The sequence below is a fragment of the Chionomys nivalis genome, chromosome 4 (assembly GCF_950005125.1).
Source record: "Chionomys nivalis chromosome 4, mChiNiv1.1, whole genome shotgun sequence".
In the NCBI taxonomy this organism is placed as follows: domain Eukaryota; kingdom Metazoa; phylum Chordata; class Mammalia; order Rodentia; family Cricetidae; genus Chionomys; species Chionomys nivalis.
Window position 1 is genome coordinate 117,112,958 of NC_080089.1, and position 23,604 is coordinate 117,136,561.

At 48.8% G+C, this 23,604-nt stretch overlaps 1 protein-coding gene across 3 annotated transcripts in view; it reads right to left on the bottom strand.

Moving 5' to 3' along the window:
* Positions 1-23,604, bottom strand: part of Ulk4 (unc-51 like kinase 4) — a 294,534-nt gene that overhangs the window by 159,221 nt on the left and 111,709 nt on the right. For all 3 annotated transcript variants that reach the window (XM_057769024.1, XM_057769023.1, XM_057769025.1), the window contains 4 exons: positions 20,868-20,919; positions 20,599-20,743; positions 16,081-16,173; positions 1,223-1,271 (listed from right to left, as the gene is read on the bottom strand). In XM_057769024.1, the coding sequence (XP_057625007.1) occupies positions 1,223-1,271; positions 16,081-16,173; positions 20,599-20,743; positions 20,868-20,919 (339 nt within the window). The remainder of the gene's footprint in view (positions 1-1,222; positions 1,272-16,080; positions 16,174-20,598; positions 20,744-20,867; positions 20,920-23,604) is intronic.

Consider the following 23,604-nt stretch of genomic DNA (forward strand, 5'->3'; position numbering starts at 1 on the left):
CCGCCGCCTCCGCTCACACCCAGTGCAAACGCAAGTGATGTCAGTGATGGTACCAGGAGGTGGGGAGGAGGGGAGCATCCTCAGTCCTCCATCTCACTAGGGGGTGCCACAAAGCCTTCCCACCCTCTGCCTTGTGAGCAAGGCACACAGAAGGGTACAGCAAGGTCGGTCCTTAGCCTGGAACTACCCAGCCTTCAGAACTCTGAGAAGTGGCCATCAGTTCTGTTTACACAACCTAGCGTGTGGTCTTTTGCTTGAACACTACAGACACCTTCAGGAAAACACAACCAGTCCCTGACCAAAGCATGGACCTGAGGCTCAGAAGCCCGGGGGGAGGGGGGGGTCATTTACCTTCGCTTTTCCCACAGTCACACAGTTTGCCTGGAATCTGAAATGAATGAGGGGAGCTCAAGCCCTCACCATGTCTAATGCCATCTCTGGGCTTTACAGGTTAGGGTATTGGTAAAAAGGGGAACTTCTCTTGGTTGGCGACACTCCTGCTCTCTTTCCAGCCCGATTCTCAGATCAGTAGGGTCTGAGTATCTGAGAAGGGGTTCTTCACAGGCAAAAAAAAAGACAAGGTTGGGTTCCATCTCATTCTCCTCACACAAGAACCACAGAGCAAAGATTTGATCAGATGGGTAGTGTTCATTTAAGGTGCACGCCCTTTGTTGGGGAAAGAAAGCTATTCTGAGTTCTGAGTTAGACAACCGCATGAAGGTCGATCTGCAGCCCAGTGACGCTCATGCTGATGGCGTACACACAAGCACAGCAGGAATCGTGTTCCTCCGCAAGCCAACCTCAGACCAGGCAGTGTTCTGTGCTAGAAAGTAGGTATCAGCCGGGCAGCGCAGAACACACCCATAACCCAGCACTCAGTAGGCTGAGGCAGGAGGGGAACAAGAGTGGAGCCGCCCTGGATACACAGTAAGTCTCTAGTCAAAGAGAGGGAGGGAGGGGGAGGGAGAGGGGAAGGGAGGGAGAACAGAAATAAAAAGGCAAAGGGCTTTCAAAGGGCAGAGCCGGGGACTCCGGCTACTCTCACTTTCGAGTGTGACTTGTCTGCAGGTCTGAGAGCAGAGGTCTGATGAGGTCGACAAGACAAGGACATACACTCTGTGGGCACAGAGTCTGGGCTGGAGACGCAACCATACAGTTCACCCCAACACTTTAAAACTTGAAATGTTCACTTGAATTCCAAAAAAGAGACTTGCATTCTTACCAGAATCACTTCGAAAATGAGCGGGACCAGTTTGCTTTCCTCCACAAGCCTGTAAGGGGAGGAAAAGAGAGGGTGAGCACACGTGAGAGATGAGCATTTAAATGGCTACCCCAACAGGGTGGATCGACGCCCCCATGTCTAACTGCTCAAACTCCGATGGAGAAACAGACTAAGAAAATAAATGGTTACTTTAGCACGCTAGACTCAGCAATTACACACAGGGAGCACGAGGCTTCTCATGACGATCACTCAACCTTATTGATATTTTAGTGTGAAAATTAATTAAAATTCACAATTATTATAAAGACATCTAGCCAAGGTAACGCCGGGCGAAATAACGTAACCAGTCCACAGTGCACACAGCGCCACTGGCATGTGATGCCGCCGTTTTTCATTTCTGCCTCGTTAGCTGTCTTCCCAGCATAAATACATTAATGCGCAATGAATTTTAATGGCCTTTAATTTTTAAAAAATTGGACACCAATCACCCAGTCTACTCTAGGCACGTTCTCTCATCAAATCTGGTTATAAATTATCATCAGTTACAACAGAATAATTATTTCACGAGCTTTCAGAGAAAGTCATCCGGTGAAACCAGAACCATCCTAGCTAGTCAGTGTTTACTAAGCTTGGAAATCTGGGGCTGGGGACACAATCTCAGCGGTGGAAACTTCACCCCAGTGCTACAAAAGGTAATTTTAAGAAAAAAACAAAATAGTATTTCCACTTCTAAACACCCCTTGGGTCCAAGGTAGAGCAGGTGCATCTCCAGCGGCAGGCTAAACAGTAAACACAGGACAATACCCAGCTTCTCAGTCTCTATAGCAACCATAGCTCAGTCAAATTAACGTGAGAGCAGCTTTGAGTGATGCTGAAACAGACAGATTGTGTATCAATAAAACTTTATTCTCCAAACAGGCCACTCTGGGGCCACAGGCTATCCACTGCTTTGGTTAACTGCAATCATATTTGGCTGCTGGAGACAACTCAGTGGTCACGAGCACATACTGCTCTTGCAAAGATTACAAGTTCAGTTCCCAGCGCCGACACTAGGGGCTCACAACGGCTTTTAATTCCAACTTCAGGGGACCCGGTGGCCTCTGCAGGCATCTGCACACACCTAATTTTTATAAAGTATTAAAAATAAATCTAAAAACTACTCTTTTTAACTATCTTGCTAGATCGGTTCTGTGGGGCAGGACAGCATATTGCCTCTGTTGTAAATACACACTATTTTGTCTGTCACAGACACTGCCCGGCAAACAGCAACAGGGCTACAGCCTCTGGCCGCCAGGGGCTTGTCTGTCTGTGAAACTAGCGAGAAGACATCATGGTGAGAGTGACGTGAGGGTGGCTGTGAGTGATGGTGAAACCTTCTCCAAACGAGTCACATGCTAAGGGCACGAGAGACATGGACTTCCCAGGCTCACACACAGAAAGGCAACCTTAGTGTTTGCAACAGTGAGTGTGGTCACCACTCCTCACGGAGCATCTGTGACCCTGAGGCACGGCAACAGCCTGGGGCCTTCAGAGAACATGAGCCCAGAGTGTGCCGAGGTGTGTGACAGAATGCCAATCATCAAAGGACAGGGCGGAAGCTGTGACTCTGAATGACATGAAATACAACCGCAGGAGGCTGGACGTGGTGGCACACTCACAAACCCCAGATGGGGCATGCTGAAGCAGGGGGTCAAGAGCTGAAGGCCAACCTGTGCTAAAGAGAAAAGTGCCATATTCAATAAAGGAAAAAACCCCACAAGATCTCACTTAAACATGAAATCTAACAATTCAAACTCAAAGATGTAGACAGCAGGGCCAGACTGACCAAGCACCTCTGGTCAGATGTGTGGTCACCGCCACATGAGGAAATTCTTGCCTGGTACTGGAAACCCGGTCAAAAGCACATAGAGCTCACGGCCCTAGAAGGGGCCAGGCAGGCAGCACTAACCGAACTCATGTTTTATACAAAACAAGAAGAGGATGTAAGGTAACAGGAGGGTTTCGGGGGATCCAGGAGTAGGAGGGGGAGCTGGGGTGGACATGATCAAGATAAGTTACATACATGCAATTTCCATACATGAAGCAAACCTTCCTAATAAAAGTTTCTAAAGCAAACCTTCCTAATAAAAGAGTTTCTAAAATTAATCATTCCACCCTTAAGTTACTTCCATTGGGTACTGTGTCAGCGATGAGAAGATGCGTGAGGCGAAGGCCTGGAGCCATTAACCAACCCCACCCAGCAGGGGCGTACCTTCCCAGGGCCCCCTCCATCCGTGTCTCTATGGCAGCCATCTGCACTGTCACCTGGGCCGATCCTCGCCCCTTGAATTTCGACAGGGTAGTGACTGCTAGACACTAACAGCACAGCAGCTGGGAACTGAGAGCCAATGTCCATGCAGTGAGCTTGGGTGAAAAGCATTCCAAGAGATGGAGAGCAGACTAAACCGTCGCAGAGAGAATGGGGAAGCCAGAGCAGACCCTTGCTGGTGGAGTCAGAGTCGGGTCACAGTGGCCCAGGTGGGAATGTCTGCTGCCATCTCTGTGGAACACAAGCTTCTTCAGTGTCCATCTGTGACGAGGAGAGAAATCCCTCAGTCTGGAAGCAGCAGTGCACAGAACCAGAGAGTGACCCAAGAGGAAGTAAGGTCACATGACAGCTTGTCACCAAGAGTGCAAGAATGCCCAGCTCTGGGACCCCTGCTCTCTGGTCGTGCAGTTGGCTACGCATGCCTCTCAGAGGATCCTGAAGCCAGAGGCTGGGTGCAGGGGAGACCACTCTAACTCTCTCTTAGCAAAGGGCAGTTCTGCAGAGGACTCAGGTCCCATATGCTTGCTGACTACCAGTTAAAGACCCCCTATAAGTTTCCACTCTAACTGGGGTTTAGTTTAGGGTCAGAGGCTGGCCCCAAACAGTTCCAATAAGCTTCAGCCAACCTCCTCCTATATGCCAATCAAAGAGATAATTAATAGTGAAAGGCTCAATGTAGGGAAGTGTTAACCTGGGCTCCGCTGTCTCCAAAGTCTGTTGATATCTTCCAAGTTTCTCCAGCCTTTGCCACGTGGTCCCCTCCACCTCCAAAGCCAGTGAGAGCTGCATTCATGTGTGCCCAGCCCTTTGCAAGCTGCAAATCCCACTGACCCCAACCTGACACTGAACTCTAGTCCAGATTTGAAGGGGTCTGTGACCTCCTCTATATTTCAAGGTCATTTAATTAGGAGTCTTAATTACACCTGTGATAACCCTATAAAATAGCACTAATTACTGTGTAAATGAAAAACTGGACAAGGGGCATCTTCCAGAACCTAGGGAGCTCCAGCTGGAGAGTGTGGATCTCACACCTGACCTTGACCCGCATCAGCTCCACCACGACTCAGCCTCCTTAGAAAAGAACAATTTTAAATTCTTCCTCTGGAGAAGCTGCTTCTAGTGCATCTGCAAACACCCCAAGCTGGAGGTTCACCTCGAGCTGGAAATTCACCCCAAGCTGGAGGCACCTGGAGCTGGAGGCGCACTCTGAGCTGGAGGCTCACAACAAGATGGAGGTGCACTTTTGCTTAACATTCCAACAACACGGTTAGGAGTTTTAGATTCTATATTTATTCTGACTGAAGCAGTAGACTATAAACAAAGCTTTTTGTTTACATAATTTACCAGTCTAGTGGGCCAGTGACAGTCGTTTTAAATTAAAAATCTCCAACATCAAGCTGCATTTCAAATTATTTGTTCAGGGAGTCAGCTTCAAAAAGAAATGGCTTCTTAATGTTTAGTCACAGGAAGATATGTCATCTGCCCTGAAAGCAATAATATCTGCGGCTTTTCCCCTTCAGACATCTGCCCTGTCTCCACACGCTTCCTAATTCACTTGCAGAAGGTTGCAGGATTCTTACCGTGTGTGTGTGTGTGTGTGTGTGTGTGTGTGTGTAAAATATATTTTTCACACACATACACAAATGTCAGGGTTGAGGCTTACACAGTTTTAACATACATGTTCGTCTTGCAAAGACCCAAGCAGGACAGTTCTTCCCTGAGGACGTTCACACCCCAGTGGACACAAACACACCGTCAACACATAATCCTGCTATAAGCTGATGGCTGCAGCCTCCGAGAAAGCCTCGGAGCTCAGTTACAGGCTCAGCCTAAATCTCCCACTGCCAAGATGGTGGAAAGAATAACAATTTTCACATGAGGAAGCTCGGTCAGGTTAAAAGGAAGCTGCTGCCGGCACCTAACAGCTCTGGATGGCCCGTGCCTGCTGAGTGAGCTGGAGCCATGGGCTGAAGGGGAAAAGGAAGCTGCAGTCAAGATGGCTTCCGCACAGAGGGCGGTACTCTCACACAGGCACCCAATAGCCCCGAGACACCAGATGCCATGATACACTTCCGGTTCCTCTCTCTGAACCTGAGCTCTGCAGCAGGCAACCTTCTCTGATGACGCGTGACTCCATGACAGTCTCTGCAACAGGGACTGTGCTCCCAGGCAACACAGGCGTGGGCACCCATGTCCCAGGGTAAGAAGGCACTGAACAGAAACATGGCATCAACAAGATTAGGGATCAGCAGGGGCAAGGACCAGGGGATGGTGTAGGAGGTCCTTCTGTCTACGTGTTTCTTATATTGGTTAATGAATAAAGAAACTGCCTTGGCCTGATAGGGCAGAACTTAGGTAGGCGGAGAAGACAGAACTGAATTCTGGGAGGAAGAAAGCAGAGGGGGGGATGCCATGGATCCGCCGCTGGAGATAGATGTGCTGGATTTTACCAGGTAAGCCACTGCCACGTGGCAATATATAGATTAATAGAAATGGGTCAAATTAAGATGTAAGAATTAGCCAATAAGAAACTAGAGCTAATGGGCCAAGCAGTGATTTAATTAATACAGTTTCTGTGTGGTTATTTCAGGGCTAAGTTAGCCAGGCGGCCGGGACAAACAAGCAGCCCTCTCCTTGCAATAAGGGGTTAGTCCCCAAGCTGTGTGCGCTGCCGGCATTGCCCTCACCTCTAGATACAAGGCCGACAATAACAGATGAGAGACTCTGAGGTAATGGACGTTTCCCAACGTGTTTTCACTTTAACAAGCTGTTTATTTCCTTTTCCTCAGTTGCATTCACCTCATGAAATGTCCAGGGTTCGGGGTTTGGAATCCACCTACACGTGTGGCCAGGCTAAGTTTCTGCCTTTTCTCACCATTCATTGGACAAACATGGATACAGTGCCTGCCATGCACTGTGCACAAGGGTGCGTGAGAGATGCACTGATTATTACTAGTGCTGCAGCAGATCGGTAGTCAAGGATCTGTGGAAGGGACCAGGGAGAGAGCCTACTGTTCAAAGGACAGAGTGAGGAGCCAACAGTGATGGAAGGCAATGAGTTCTTTGCTCGTCAGAGAAGAAACTGAGGGCCAAACAAGAATATTAAGTTAGTGGTCAGACTGAGGTCTGAACCCCAGCAGTGTAGGTCAGCACCCCATCCTGAGACAGAACTTCAGGAGGACCAGAGGAGGTCCAGGGAACAGCAGGAGGGGAGGGAGGCAGATCACATCAGTGTGACTGGGGTGAAGAACAGCAAGACAAAGCAAAAGGCAGCTCAGAGAGAATGGTGGAAAGAGGCAGGTGGCGTGGAGGTCCTCGTGCTCACAGAGGAGGCCTGGAAGGCTCAACACGCACAGTGGTTCCTTCAAAGGCAGGAGTTAAAATATATACTCACGGGCCTGGAGAGATGGCTCAGGGGTGAAGAGCCTGCCCTGGTCTTGCAGAGGACCCAGGTTCAGTTCCCAGCATCTACGTCAGGTGGCTCTGATTGCCTGTAACTCCAGCTCCAGAAGACCCAGCACCCTCCCCTCTGTGGGTGCTGCGTTCACACTGTGAACGTTAAGCGCACATAGCACAGGCACCACACACACATTAATTTTTAAAACTTAGATGTTTTGTTTAAAACACAAGTTCCCTGAGATGAGGAGGAGGATACAGTCGAAGGCCAGGCTGTGGGTGAGCCATGAAGGTCTCCAGACACCCCAAGAGCCAGCCTGATGATGATGAGCTTGACCTTCACCTTGGCTCCGAGGGGATACGGACGCCCCACCAGCCAAACTCCTGTATTTGCACGGTCCATGCGCTGAAAACTGTTGTTAGCTTTTTAAAGGACTGAAGGAAATCAAAAGATGACATTTTTTAATACATGAAATTCAATTTTCAATTTCCATACATAAACACTGTAGTGAAACCCAGCCTGCCGTGCAGGGATATCTTAGGGGTGGGGACAGAGAACACAGACAAAGCCTGAGACCCTACCAGCAGCTACAAGGAAGAAGAAAAGACACTAAAGTCGAAGCAAGGATCCACAGGAAGAGGCATACTGGGACGCATTAACGCCATTGGCTGCAGGAGAGAGTAGAGGAAGGGGACCCGAGCAGGACACAGGGTTCTTGGTTTGTCCTAGAAGTGGGCCCCACACTAACCACCCCCAGAGCATGGCAGCGCAGTGAGCCACCCACTCGCTGGCACTCCTGTGGGTGGATGCTCTCCCTCGGCCCTCACAGAGACACGGGAGTGGTTAACCCCTCCGCTCCAAAGATGAAGTACCAACTCTGAGCAGTAACAGCTGAGGTCACGTTCACAGCTGCCGACACCAGGTGCTCAGGTAAGTGAGAAGGCAGGGGAGTCTGAGCAAGTGATGAGCCAATCAGAAGAGGACTGAGGGCAGAACTTGGGGTACATCTGGGCTCACTTGGGGAGCTTGCTGACATGGGCTCAGGAAGCTTAGGGGCATACCAGCATGATCACGAGATCCCACACCCTGAATCCCACACCCTGTGCCCCCAGTCACCTTCAGATGCCAAAGATGCTGCCATTACACTGATAACTTCATACCTGGAGAGTCACTGACAGTAACCGCCCACAACTAACTCTTCTGAAGGCATCAACAACTGAACCTATAGCTAGGCAGGCATCTACCCGCCGAGTGACAGCTGAACTCTTAGGTGGTTTATCTACAGTGAACTCTTAGGCGGTTTATCTATAGTGAGCTCTAGGTGGTTTATCTACAGTGAACTCTTAGGTAGTTTATCTACAGTGAACTCTTAGGTGGTTTATAGTGAGCTCTTAGGCGGCTTATCTACAGTGAACTCTTAGGCGGCTTATCTACAGTGAACTCTTAGGCAGTTTATCTACAGTGAACTCTTAGGTGGTTTATAGTGAGCTCTTAGGCGGTTTATCTACAGTGAACTCTTAGGCGGCTTATCTACAGTGAACTCTTAGGTGGTTTATCTACAGTGAACTCTTAGGTGGTTTATCTACAGTGAACTCTTAGGTGGTTTATAGTGAGCTCTTAGGCGGTTTATCTACAGTGAACTCTTAGGTGGTTTATCTACAGTGAACTCTTAGGCGGTTTATCTACAGTGAACTCTTAGGTGGTTTATAGTGAGCTCTTAGGCGGTTTATCTACAGTGAACTCTTAGGAGGTTTATCTACAGTGAACTCTTAGGCGGTTTATCTACAGTGAACTCTTAGATAGTTTATCTACAGTGAACTTTTAGGCAGTTTCCTTGTGAACCACCCGCAAAGTTCTTCACCCACTTCTGGCCCAGAGTAACTGCTCAGTGCTCATGTGACCTTGAACTCACGTCTCTGCTGAGAGAAGAATGTGAAAGCATCCCACAGTGAAATCACTCACACTGCTGGCCAGGCTGGTGCCCAGGGCAGGGCATCGCAGCAGGTGCTCACAGCTGCCCTGGGCTGCCATGCAGGACCAGAGCGCAGAGGAGGAGACACTGCCACCAACCTATCACGCGCTTCTTGTCTCTGCTCTAATCCTTTCTTCACTGAAACCTAAGTCTCCTGCTGCTACCCTGGGGGCAAACGTGGGGCCACACACCCCTTTATCTGTTCCTCTTCTCATCACTGGTTACATCTCATCTCTCTGCTTGCTGCCATCACACCGTATGTGTGTGTGTACATGTGTGTGCATGCATGTGTATATGTGCATGTGTGTATTATGTGTGTGCATATGTGTATGACTGTGTGCGTGTACACAGTGCCACGTGTGCATCGGGTCAGATGACAACATCCAGGAGTCGGTTCTCTCCTCCTTTCCTCCCACCCATGTCCAACATGATCCATCTAACAGAATCTCAGGAGGCTGTTCCACGTCTAACCTGGGTCTGCTCCTGGCTTTGGGGCGAGGTGAAAATAATGCTTCCTGCAAGGCACCATTCTCAATGGAGTGGGCTGGACTCAGAGGGGACAAGGTTAATGGAAATAAAGTATCTTTGTGCTTCTCTACATATCTTTTGCAAAAAATTTCAAAATCATTGCTTCCTATGCACAAGACAAAATTAAATTTGTTGAGCACACACAGGCTGGCAGCTCTTAGGAGACATGAGACGTGCAGTCCATGACCTGGCCACGGTCACAAGGCCGTCTGTGACCCCTGTGTCAACATAGCACACCAAACACCACAAAACCCAGTCTCATCAAGACCCAAGCAGCCTGACCTAAGATCCTGCGACCGTGAGGTAAATCCTGACAACTATACAAACAGACCCCTAGCTCCACCACCAAGGCTGCCGAGGTTTGGCGCTGAGCCCTCCTGCCTCCCTGTCACGTGTCTGCCTGACATTTTCACCAATGCCTCTGAAAGCCTCAAGACTCTCCTTGTTCTGTTGCTATAAAAAGTTGCCGACACAGCTGCCATGTTGGAATTTGGTTCTCAGGTTATCTATCTCTGGGGTTCTGGCCAGCGTCACTCAAGCTTTGGTTCCAGAATAAACTATTTCTTATCGCCCACGGGCAGTTAACTCAGATGCCACTTGGTTCCAAGCAGGAGGCTCTCCACCCAGGCAGAGGCCTGCCTGGGCTGTATAGGGAGGGAGACCCCATCGCAAAGAAATTAAGGCCTTTTGAAGATCTGTCCCCTGCATCCTCGAGAACTTTCCCCAGCCACTGTCATCCTGTTCCATCACTAGTAGCTGCTGAGGAGACATGAGACAGAGAGTCAGAGACGGAGCCAATCACAGAGGGAGGTCAGCTGGAGACGGACGACAGCCATGGCAGCACAGGGGTTTCCTGAGACTATGCTGCCCTCCTGCCTCAGCCCCCGCCCCTCCACACACACACCTAGAACCACAGTCACACAGCACTGAGCATGCAGAAGCAGGGCTGAGTGTTTTTCTGAAGGGCACACTGCTGATTCCCAGGGGCTTCATTTACAAGATTCTCAAGTTTCATTTCTCTAAAAGCATTTTTATGAATCTTGCCATAAAACAAAGCACTGTTAACATTTTGAACAAACTGAAATGACCTTCTTCTTAGAGATATAAAATAAATGACCTCACCACGATTCTGGAAGAAGTTCAATTCTGCTGCGAAGGACTCAGACTAAAACGTACCTTCTCTGCCGTGGATGGCGACTGGGAGCTAATCTGCTCGTGAGGCAGACAGGCTACGGGACCACTGCTCTTTCAGAGAGATGGTTCGCTGTAACCTGCTGTAAAGTTAAGAAGCAAAAAGACTGGGCCCTGGGGAGTCCACCCATTCCTTCCAATAGTCAGAGCTACTACGGAAGACAATTTACCTTTCTGTTCTGAGCTCAGTTGTGCATGAGATTTACCAGAGCAACAGTGTTAAAAATAAAATTCTCATCGCTCATGTCTTAGTCCATTTTATATTGCTATAACAGAATACCCATGATTGGGTGATAGATAAAGGAAGAAGTTTATTTAGGCTTACAGTATGAGACTGGGAAGCCCAGAGGGGTGACTATGGCTAGTGAGGGCCGAGATTCTAGGCCCTAGAACATGGTAGAAGCTAGAATGGAAGAGGGCTTATGCAGATGACAGGAAAGGGGCCAATGTACCACAGTTACTAGCTCACCCCACAAAGATGAGCCACTAAGACCCACCCTAGTGACGCAAGCATCTCCCAGAGGTCCTGCCTCCCATTCCACAGCTGCGTTGAACAGTGCAGTCCCAGTTCATGGGCTTTGACAACACTCAAACCACTGCAAATTAGAATGCGGTCTTTTTCAAGATGGGTTTTTTTTTGTGTGTATCCCTGGCTGTCCTGGAGCTCACTCCGTAGACCAGGCTGGCTTTGAACTCACAGAGATCCGCCTGCCTCTGCCTCCCGAATGCTGGGATTAAAGGTGTGCGCCATCACTGCCTGGCTTAGAATGTGGATTTGATCGTTTTCCTAGTACACTGGTCTATTGCTGTAAAGAGACACCATGACCAAGGAGACTCTTAGAAAAGAACATTTAACTGGGGGGCTGCTTACAGTTTTAGAGGTTAGTCCATCGTCATCACGGTGGAAGCACACAGACATGGTGCTGGAGCAAGAGCTGAGATTTCCATCCTTTCAGAACCTCAAAGCCGGCCCCAGTCACACGCCTCCCAGTCCTTCCCAAACAGCTCTACCACCTGTGAACCCAGCATTCACACAGATGAGCTGAGGGGTGTATTCTCGTTCAAACTACCACGGTCATGTACCTGCTTCCGTGCAGAAGTGGGGAAAATAAACCCTCAACAACACTAATACCCAGCTTTTAAGGGTCGCTTTACCTACTAAAACTTCTATAAAATAAAATTTAAAACATAGTGTGTGGTAGGAACATGATGGTTATCAGGAGAAGGTGCTTGCAGTCAAGCCTGGAGATCTGAGTTCAATCCCCGGGGCCCACACAGTGGAAGGAGAGAGCCAGTCTCCCCAAGTTGCCCTCTCACGTCCACACGCGTGCCCCAGGTAGATACATGTGAAAGTTAAAATATAGTAAACCATGTTTCAGATCAAGTTTCATGAGACACGGGGTAGTTTAAATTCCCAACAGTCATTTGGTTCTCAATGAAGACAAGAAAGATGATCCTCTGAGAACCCAGAGAGATGGTCAAAAAGTATGTTGATTACAAATGGCTCCTGGTTATGGTTTGACAAGAAACACGTCTGCACAGAGCATTTAGAGAATGCATCTCAGGACAAGCATCTACGCAAACCCATGGCCACCAAGTCACTTGGAGCAGAATGAGACCACAGACTCTTGCCAGACAGCCCTCGGCACGAGGCCCAAAGAGAAACAGATTAGTTAACATGCCATTCGGACACGAAGGAGAAAGCAGAGTAAGACAAGACCAACCCCAACACTGCAAAAGAACCACAAGCAATGTCACGCCCTTGCCATGTCAGAGCGACAAACACGTAAACACACACCCTAACACTCACTGGTACACAGACAGGCAGCCAGCAGCCTGTTAGATACAGACGGAATATCAGAAATGACTGTCTGCTCTGTCCAAGGGGTGCACACAGGAGGATCAGAAATTTGAGGTTACTACAACTCCATAGCAAGTTCAAGGACAGCCTCAAAAAAAAAAAAATCTACTCAATGTGTACTTTAAAAAAAACAAGTTCTGGAAATAAAAACAAAAGCCAGTCTAGGTACGCGCTGACACCTCTCCTTCCCTCAGAGCTGCTGGATGCACGTTTGTAAGCTGCACGCGGGCTCTCAGGAAGGGAGACAGGAAGAACGTGGCAGAATCTCAGACCTCTGGTACAGCTCCGAGCACTTTCTGGCACACTTTGATCCCGGCACTGGTGGGGTGGGGGTGGAGGTGAGCTAGGCATGATGGTGCACACCTGCAATCTCAGAAGTTGAGGTCAGTCTGGGCGACACGGTGAGGAATGAGTTAATCCGTCAGCCGACAAAGCAATGAAGGGTGCAGTAAATGACTTACTTCATTTGATAAGATGACTCCACTATGTTTGTGTATCAGTATTTAAAATGTGCCTTGCCCCTTCAGGCTATTATATACTATCCTAGATTATAGCTATGTCATAATTTAGTTTTATGCATAGTCCTATAAGTTAAATAAAATCTTCCCATTTTAAAAATCATTTGCCTCAGGAGAAACCTGTGAACTTTCTTTGCCTAGGGAACATTCTCAGACAAAGTAAAGACTGAAGGGGATGTGACTCGTTCTCTCTCTCTCTCTCTTTTTTTTTAATTGATGTGAGACTTTTGTCTGCATGTCTGTGTATGTGCATGCAGTTCCCACAGAGGCCAGAAGATGGCATCATATCTTCTGGAGCTGAAATTTCAGATGGCTGTTAGCTGTCATGTGGGTGCTAGGAATTGAACCTAACTCCTCTGGGAAAGCAGTTGGTGCTTTTAATCACTGAGCCATCTGTTCACAAGTGCTTGTGCTGGCTGGTTTTATGTCAACTTGGCACAAGCTAGAGTCATCAGAAAAAGGAATCTTAATTGAGAAAAACACCTCCATAAGATCAGGCTTTAAAGCATTTTCTTAGTTAGTGATTGATGGGGGAGGGCCCAGCCCATTGCAGGTGGTGCCATCCCTGGGCTGGTGGTCCTGAGTGCTATAAGAAAGAAGAATGAACAAATTACGGTGAGCAAGCCAATAAGCAGCCCCCTCCATGGCCTCTGCATCAGCTCTGCCTCCAGGTTCCTGCCCTGACTCCCTCCACTGATGAACAGTGATGTGTGGGTGTAAACAAACCCTTTCTTCCCCAACTTGCTTTTGGTTGTGCAACGCTCAACTTTTTCTCTTCTTCTTTTGGAATTCACTATATAGACCAGGCTGCCCTGGAAGCCTCCAGAATGCTGGGGTGAATCATGTGTGCCACCATTCCCAGCCTGCAATGTAGCTCTTATTTTAATTAGACGTAGGGAACAAAAACTGAAAAGATCCAGTATTATGAGTAGTTGGGTGAATGCTAAATAAACTGAAATCTGATTTCTACATAGTTTAGCAAAGACATCACTCAGAATACAAATACACGATGGTACGCAAAGAGCTCCAAGGTGTTGTGATAAATAAAAAAAAAATCAATTTTCAAAAAAACATGGAAAGACAGCCTAAATTTTACAAAAGAGACCATCACAAGGCAAAACTACACTTCAGAACACACACGTCTCCCTGAAGATGTGGATGTAGCTGATGCCGTCACAGCCGTCCAGGATGGTCATACCCCGAAATTCCAAGTGCACAGAGAACCTTGTGGATTCACTTAGTTAGGACTTGCGACAGAGATAACACACTCTAATGCTTGTTCAGCTCAAAGCTTCTAACATGCAGTCCATTGAATCCCGTTCTTAAAACGTGTGGGGGAAACTACAGTAAGTTCACTACCCAGTCTAGATGGAATCACTGTCAAAATGAGGAGGTTCTGTGGAGGCTTGCTGTGTTCCTACTTCTCTAGGGCAACGGAAGAAATGGGGTCCAGAACACCTGCCGCAGGGGCCAGTTCAACTGCTATTGAAGAGCCAGACACAGCAGCAGGTGTGAGTCTGAGGTCAGCCTGCAGTGCAGGAGAGCCTCTGGTTCATGCAAACAGCGATGCGTGCAGCTCGGTGCCAGAGCATGTGCCTGGCACACCGTGGTCCCAGCACAGAAGAGGAAAGCGGTGAACGCGATGGCAGAAGCCCAAGGACCTGGAAGGACAGCAGCAGGACGCTCTTGTCCTGTCTCCTGCTACTGGCAGACACCACGGCCTAAGCACCTGGAGAAGGAAAGGGTTGCTTTCGTCTCCTCAAGGAGGGAGCCACAGCGGGAGCCCAGGCAGGAGCTTGGAGCAGAAACCACAGGGAGATGCCACACATTGCTTGCTTAGCTACCTCTTTATCACCCAGGCCATCTGCTGGGATGGCCCTGCTCATGGTGGGCTGAGACCTCCTACGTCAATTAGCTGTCAAGAAATGCCCACAGATACAGCTGCGGGCTAGTACGATGAAGGCAAGTGCTCGACTGAGGGTCCCCCTTCCCAGGCGACTCCAAGTTAAGGCACACTGACAGATGAAGCTGACTTTGAAATGTCTGAGAACACCAGGCCTGAATCTCTATTCAGCTCCATGGCTGTTGGGAGAAACTTCAGACTTAAAGTCATTTAGGAAGAGAGGTCGGACCACTCAGTCTAAAGGGTCTAAAGACTGTGGGTTCGCAGCTTCAAAATGCAGAAAGGAAAGGAGTGCAGGCTTGGTGCACCCTGGGTGGTCATGACGGGGTACCATGAGTCACACACTGTGCCCTGCAGAATCAAATCCCTAAGAAAGCGAGGCTTGTCTGCAGAGCTCCTAACAGGCCGAAAGCTCCCCACAGCTCGAAGTCACATCGGCTAAATCAGATAGTAGCAAAAACACCAACAAATCCAACCAAGATGCAATGGCCCCTTCACTGCAGAGCAGGGCAGCCTGACATTTAAGACCATGTGGTCCGGACATGCCTGCAGGCAGGATTGGTGCCAGTTTGGCGCCAGCCTGGGGGAACACAGTGAATTAGAGGCCAGCCTCCCCCGCAGAGTGAGACCTTGTCTCAAAAAACAAAAACCACCACACACACAGAAAAATGCTGTTATCTATTGAGGGATTTTTGTTTGTTTTTGTTTTTAACCTTTAAAGAGTATCTTTTGGGTTGTGTATGTAAGAAATGTGCATGAGCACTATGTGCCAGTGTGCTCATACCACATACGCCACACATGTACTACACCACACGTATCATTCAGAAGACAACCTCAGCGTGTCTCCACCTCTGCTGCCTTGCTTTGCAGCAGGGTCTCTTTGCTGTCTTTCCAGGTGGACACAGGGCTAGCCAGCCTGCCGGCTTCCAGGGACTTCTCCTGGCCCTAAGAGTGCCAGCACGACAGACACTCTACATGCCTTCCAGGATCCTAACTCAGGTCCTCTGAGCCTTCACCCCAAGTCCCAGCTTCATCGCTTTGAAGCATCACCCATTCCGTGCAGTACAAACTCAAGGGGTTAAAACACATCAGTTTGGGCCAAGATAGCGCCAGCGATGACAGCACAATGCAGGGGACCTGGAGAGTGCCCCCTGGCAGCTGCGAAGCTGGCTTCCCGTACCTGGTAAAAGCCGCGTTGTGTTCCGTCATGGCAACGAGCAGCTTCAGAGCATAAGCGGGAACTGGGTCAGGCTCCATGAGGATGTGCTCATACCTAGGAATAAAACCACCAGAAATGACTCGGTCTTCCTCCCGCATATGCCCCGAATGTTAGAAAAGGGCAGGTTGTAACATGCCAGCCTCTGGGGCCAGCACACACAGGGTGGGCACACGGCCTGCATGGGTAAGACTGATGGAGGAAGAGGCCCGCAGCTCCCTACTACATAAGACACTCTGTAAGACGGTGCAGGCAGCAGGAGACCAGTGAGCAGGAGGCATCCGTGCTGCTGTCTCTAAGCCACCCCACATTTGGGTTCCCTGGTGGACATGAGGCCAGTGCTGTACCCATGGCTAAGACACAGCTCAGTCGCAAGGGGAAAGATGAAGGTGATGAAACATTTTCTTGTGGACAAGGAGAGACACAGGAGAGCTCGCTGGTCACTGTAACACTGTACACTCTCGTGCCTAACCCACTCCTCTCTCTCTCCCTACACCTGCTGGGCAAGGGCTCCTACCTGGAGCTACACACCATCCCAGAATCCTTGTGCCTGAGAGAAACAAAGAAATTTCCAGATGCCTCCTGAGCCACAGGAATAGGAGTTAGAAAGTGCAAGTCATGGTCACTGCTGGACGGCATTGCTACAACAGCTACCCGAACCTATAGGGCTGCCACTGGTGGGAATCCATCTAAACACCAATTCTCCAAGGCACTGGCGTCTAACCCGTGAGGAAGAATACATTCCTCCCCTGGATCCTGAAGAATGGAGCCCTGATGATTTACGAAGTCATTATAGCCCTGATGATTTTACAGGTCACAAGAGAATTATTTTTAAAAATGAAAAGGAAAGAAAGGCTGTGCTTATGTTTCCCAGGAGAGGGATGTGGGCGCCATTCCTTCATAATGGCATTGCAAACACATTTTATCAGCATGATCCCTGCGATGTTGAACACTGCTATAAAAAATAAATATATAAGTAAACTATAAAGTTCGAATTGTTGCAGGTGACCGAAGTCAAGCCAAACAACAGACTCTCCCCTAGGCCTGCTCAGCCCCTTCAACACTTACCCTGACTGTGAGGTCGAAGACAGAAACACTTCTGTCATTCCCTACGCCTTCCACCACCGCAGCAGGGGGCATCTTCCCTACAGTCCCATGAATAACTGAAGTTGCAAAGACGCAGGTGCCCCCTCCTCACTCGAGACGGCCAGTTCCCTCCTCCATCAGACCCTTTGCTCCCATGGAAGGCAGCGAACAGGCAACCCCTGCTCCTTTCCTTGGTGCCAACTGAGAGAATAAAACCCTGTAGGAAACGCCCCCTCTGCCCTCATGGGGATGCTAATCCATGAGAATGACAAGGCGGTGCCAGAACCATCTCAAGGAAGAAAGAAGTCTTCCGGCCTCTGCAGGCACCGATGCTCATAGATTCACACATCCACATAATCAGAAAAAGAATTCTTTGTAAAATTCCCAGAAAAATATTCACCCCTTCTCAGAAACGACATGAACACTGTCCCCCACTTTATTAGCCTGATTCAACCCCTGGACTTCTACCCTGTCTACAACCTCACTCTGGACTTCTACCCTGTGTCTACAACCTCACCCTGGACTTCTACCTGTAACTACAACCTCACCCTGGACTCCTACCCTATAACTACAACCTCACCCTGGACTCCTACCCTGTAACTACAACCTCACCCTGGACTTCTACCTGTAACTACAACCTCACCCTGGACTTCTACCTGTAACTACAACCTTACCCTGGACTCCTACCCTGTAACTACAACCTCACCCTGGACTCCTACCCTGTAACTACAACCTGACCCCTGAACAGGAAAAGCTGCCCCAAACACCTACCTCCCACCCATATTTCTGGCCATCTACAAAGTCTACTCAAATTGGTCAGCAACTGTTCAGGCTTGTCCTTGATCCCACAATTCCAAGGGGATGAAAAGGACCCAGTGTGGGGATAAACTGGGACCATCATTGGTTATCCTAGGGTTAAAATCCCATCAAGACTGTAAATGGAGGGGCTGGAGAGATGGCTCAGTGGTTAAGAGCATTGCCTGCTCTTCCAAAGATTCTGAGTTCAATTAACAGCAACCACATGGTGGCTCACAACCATCTGTAATGAGGTCTGTTGCCCTCTTCTGGCCTGCAGACATACACACAGACAGAATATTGTATACATAATAAATAAATATTTTTTTAAAAATAAAGACTGTAAATGGAGACAATGTTTATCTACATTTCTGTGAATGCTGAACATCGCTGATGAGTGAGTTTCCCAAGTGCCAGACCAGCTCCCATCAAGACACGATGTCACCTTCTGCCGCCAGCTTTCTCAGACGTCACTGCCAGTGGTTTGCACACTAAACTCCTGAGAGGTCCCAATGTTAATTAACAGGACTTGGGCTTAAGAGTCATTAAATACGATCTCTTCTGTTCAGTATGACCCTCTAAAATCTAACCTTGTCTGCTCACTGAATAAATCCCATGGTGATTTTCCTGTCTCCCCTAAGAGGAAGAGCTCTCTTTTCAGGTGATTGTCAAAATCCCAACCACGAAGAAAAGGAAAACTGAGGGGGGCAGAACAAGCAAGGGCATGCACACATGAGTGGATGAACCAACACACACACACACACACACACACACGAGTCACAAGACGGAGGCTACCAACAGCCAGCCTGAGTTCCTGACTCTGATTCTTGCACAGCAGGATGTGGCAGTAGCTTCAAGAGTCTGAGAAGTTCACACCTTGTCAGCTGGGCAGCTGAGCTATAGGAGAGAGGGATGAGTTAGCACCTTCTAAAGTTCCTGTCCCTCCCAGGACAGAGCATATCAATGGTCCTGCCATGGAGAAAGTCTCTGCAGACCTTCTGAAGGATCTCAGATGGACCCTAAACCAAAACAAGATCTTCTTATGAGAGAAAGACAGAATGGAATGTAAGATATGGAGATGGGGGGAGGCAGGGACTACTGTATGAAAACCACGACAGGCAGAGTCTGGCACAGCCATCAGAGCCCAGCAGTGAGTCATGGGACAGACACGAGTCGAGCTTCTGCTCTAATGGAGAGCACATGTCTGCTCCATACCACATGTCTGTGGTAACATGATGAGACAGGAGGGACAGCCCTGCATGGCTTGAAGCAGAATCCCCCAGAGACCTCAGATGGGAGCCGTCACCAGAATGAGACTTCAGTTATGCTCGAAGCTGAGCAGCGAGTTCAGCAAGAGGGCTCATGGGTAACGGTGGCTGCTGACAAGCTGCTGACTCAAGCTCCATGCTGAACTCACATGGTGGGAGGAGAGAATCCATTCCTCTGATCTCTACACACACAGGTTCTCTCTCTCTCTCTCTCTCTCTCTCTCTCTCTCTCTCTCTCTCTCTCTCTCTCTCACACACACACACACACACACACAGGTGCTCACCCCCCCAAGCACAGAGGCACTCACCCACATACAGAGATGCTCACCTCCCCACACACGCAAACACACACACAGGTGCTTACACACATGCACAGACACAGTGCTTACCCATACACACAGGTGCTCATACACACACATACACACACACACACACCTTACATCTAACCCCGTACAATCATCTTCTGGGGGGAAGTCGCTCTTTCTTTTAACACCTGTGAGGGGTGTGGTCTGCATGCCTATAGTGTCAGCACAAAGCTGAAGGTATCAGCTCGAGGCCTGCCTGGGCTGCACAGCAAGATCCAGGAAAGCTTGGGTTACAGAGAGAGAGGGGCCCTCTTGAAAAAAAAAAAATTATTCTGTTCAATCAAACTGAGGGTTCCCTGCAGCACAGACTCTATTGAGGGTTCCCCACTGGGAGCTCCTGGGAATCTGCTGCCATGACCTTGCTGTGCGAGCCATGCAGTAGCAGAAGGAATAACAAGACCCTCCATGCTCATATTCTCCACCTCGGCTACTGAACCCCTGAGGAAAGCGTCTGGAAAAGGAAAGGCTCTGTGACTCTCATTTCTGAGGGTGACAGAAGTCTCAATCCCATGCTTTTGAATCATAACACCATGTCACCCGTCCCCAGCTAGGAGCATCTCTCTGTTGGCATCAGAAGACTGTACCCAGCAAACAATACCCAGCAGAGGCTGTGAGGTGGGTGAGGCTGGGACTCTTCTGAGTCCTCCACAGTGGGACAGCCACCGCCTGTGTCTAGATCTCTCCAGCATGAGACCAGGAGCATATGTGCAAAGACACAGGGACATCAAGCCCACCCCATGGTCAGGCCAGCTGGACAGAAGTGTCCCCACGTGAGTGGGCAGCACAGGACTTACTGGGGAGCAGTGGACAACACAGGGCTTACTGGGAAGCAGTGGACGGCACAGGGCTTACTGGGGAGCAGTGGACGGCACAGGGCTTACTAGGGAGCAGTGGACGACACAGGGCTTACTGGGGAGCAGTGGACGGCACAGGGCTTACTGGGGAGCAGTGGACGGCACAGCACTCACTGGGGGAGCAGTTCGTCCCTGAAGAGCACCAGAAGATTGCTGTCGGGATCACAGCCGGCCTCGTCATCACCGTCCTCCGGCTCCTGGCTCACCAGTAGGGCCGTGGTCTCAGAGAGCAGCCGCAAGCTGAAGAGTCTCCACTCCACTGGATGAAGGAAAGAATGTCAAGAACGTGAGAATGGAATGTGTGCTTATCGTGGTGATAGTTATCTCTAAAAAGCAAAACTAAGAAATGTGTCCTGGATTCTCAGGACCACAGTCTCACTCACCATTCTGGCTTTGAACCAAGGAGACCAAGGGTGGCAAAATGTAATCAATGACCTGGAAGAAAAGACAGAAGCCATAGCTCAGAACTCTGTACAAAAAAATGGTTATTGGGCACCAGTCCCCATCTGCGTCACCGTCAAAGGAGGGAGAGGAAGGCCAAAGGCAGGTCATCTGGACCAACAGTGTGAGGGTGCAGGCCCTCATGGGGGACCTGGAGTGGAGGCTGCTGGTCACATGACCTGCAGTCAGGAAACAGATGAACGCTGGTCCTCAGCTTGCTTTCTCATTTTTGCTCAGTTGAGGACACGGCCTGAAGAATGTGCTGCCCACATGTGGGTCCTTCTATCTCAGCAACCTCATCTAGATATCTCGTGGATACCCAGAGGCCCAACATCATCTAGATATTCCCTCACAGATACCCAGAGGTTCAACATCATCTAGATATTCCCTCGCAGATGCCCAGAGGTTCAACATCATCTAGATATTCCCTCGCAGATGCCCAGAGGTTCAACATCATCTAGATATTCCCTCGCAGATGCCCAGAGGTCCAACATCATCTAGATATTCCCTCGCAGGTGCCCAGAGGTTCAACACCATCTAGATATTCCCTCGCGGATACCCAGAGGCACAACATCATCTAGATATTCCCTCGCGGATACCCAGAGGCCCATCTGCAGTGATTCTGGGTCCTGTCAAGTTGTGTATAGAGCATCACGCTCCCCTTCAACTACATGAGAAGCAAGGGCCCTGGCTGGAGATTGTCTGCAGTCCTGGGAACTGAGGGTGCACTGCTGTATAAAATACATTCAAACAAACCCCTGTGGAGGAGGAAGGCCAAGAACTAGGCAGCAGATATGAAGAGCACAGTCCCCAAAGTGAAGAAGCCTACACAGGCAGCGGACACACAAAATTACTCAGCCCCAGTGATGTCAGATACTTAGTTCATAGCAGCATTGTTTGTAATAGCCAGAACCTGGAAACAACCTAGATGCCCTTCAATGGAAGAATGGATGAAGAAAGTATGGAATATATACATATTAGAGTACTACTCAGCAGTAAAAAACAATGACTTCCTGAATTTTGCAGGCAAATGGACGGAAATAGAAAACACTATCCTGAGTGAGGTGAGCCAGACCTAAAAAGAGGAACATGGGATGTACTCACTCATATTTGGTTTCTAGCCATGAATAGGGGACGTTGAGCCTATTATGCGTGGTCCTAGAGAAGCTAATTAAGAAGGTGAATCCAAAGAAAAACATTTAGGCGATGAAAGGAGACAGAGACAAAGACCCACATTGGAGCACCGGACTGAAATCTCAAGGTCCAAATCATGAGCAGGAGACAGAGCACGAGCAAGGAACTTAGGACCGCGAGGGGTGCACCCACATGATGGAGGAATTACTTTCAATTAATAAAGAAAACTGCTTGGCCCTGATAGGACAGAAAATTAGATAGGCGGAGTAAACAGAACAGAATGCTGGGAGAAAGAAGCCGAGTAAGGAGTCGCCATGATTCGCCCACCAGACACAGACGCAGGTTAAGATCTTTCCTGGTAAGCCAGCTCATGGTACTACACAGAATATTAGAAATGGGTTAGATCAATATGTAAGAGCTAGTCAATAAGAGGCTGGAACTAATGGGCCAGGCAGTGATTAAAAGAATACAGTTTCCGTGTAATTATTTCGGGGCATAAGCTAGCCATGCGGGCGGCTGGGTGCCGGGGATGCAGCCCCGCCGCTCGTATTACAACAGAGTGGCACCCAACGTGCTAATGAACTCCACGTAAAACCTGAGAGGGCTTAAAAAGGACAGAGAGAGAATTTAAGACAGCTTTATGCTGTTTGTGGGTTGTGTGCGGCAAAGAAATTGTCCTGACTCAGCAACAGGAAAAAACTGGCTGTTTTAAAATGCCGGCTTTCTGGGCTGTGCCGCCATCGCGATCTCTGTCTGGCTCCTGCAGGAGAAAGAGTCTTTGAATGGAGCATTTGGAATAAAGTGCTATGGCTTGCTTGATGGCAATGTGGACTACTGTGTGCCTGGAACTGTGAGTGGTTCAGGGGCACCAAACGGCTCAGAGGCACATGCAGCTCCACCACGCTACTGGTGCAATGTGCAAGGATCAGAGGCACGAGCGGCTCCGCCATGTTGGACTGGGCTGGGCAAGCAAGCAGTACCTGTTTTTGTTAGCGATTTAAAAGCACAAAACAAAGTGCTCCTGGATAGTAAAAAAAATACAGATTCACAATAAAACAGATTCAGACATAAAAGACCACAGTGTTGGTGACTGTATGTAGGCTTGAGAGAGAGAAAAAACAAATGTAGAAATAAAGTTAATGGTTTAAAAAAAAAAGGGTAGTCTTTAAAGAGACAGAGTACAGATAGTTGTAGATTAAAAGAAATAAAGAAAAATAAGCCACGTAAAAATGGAAAATTCACAGAGAGTCTGGATTCTTTGTATTATTGTGTTTTCTTTAAAATTTTTGACTATAAAGGAGCTAATTGCAGAGAGACATTTCATTATATGGGCTGCCAAGCTAAACCAAAATGGATATAAGGGTATTATGATTTCAGAATATGGGTCTAAGGATGTGATGCTTTGGAGAGGGTCTTCTTTTGTTTTCACAGAGGATGCGACCCTGTGGATTTCTTCTATCCCAATATGGTATGATAGACCACGCCCTCCTGAAAGGTTACTGTGAACACCTTCAGAAAATTACTTCACTCAACTGCCGACTGAGA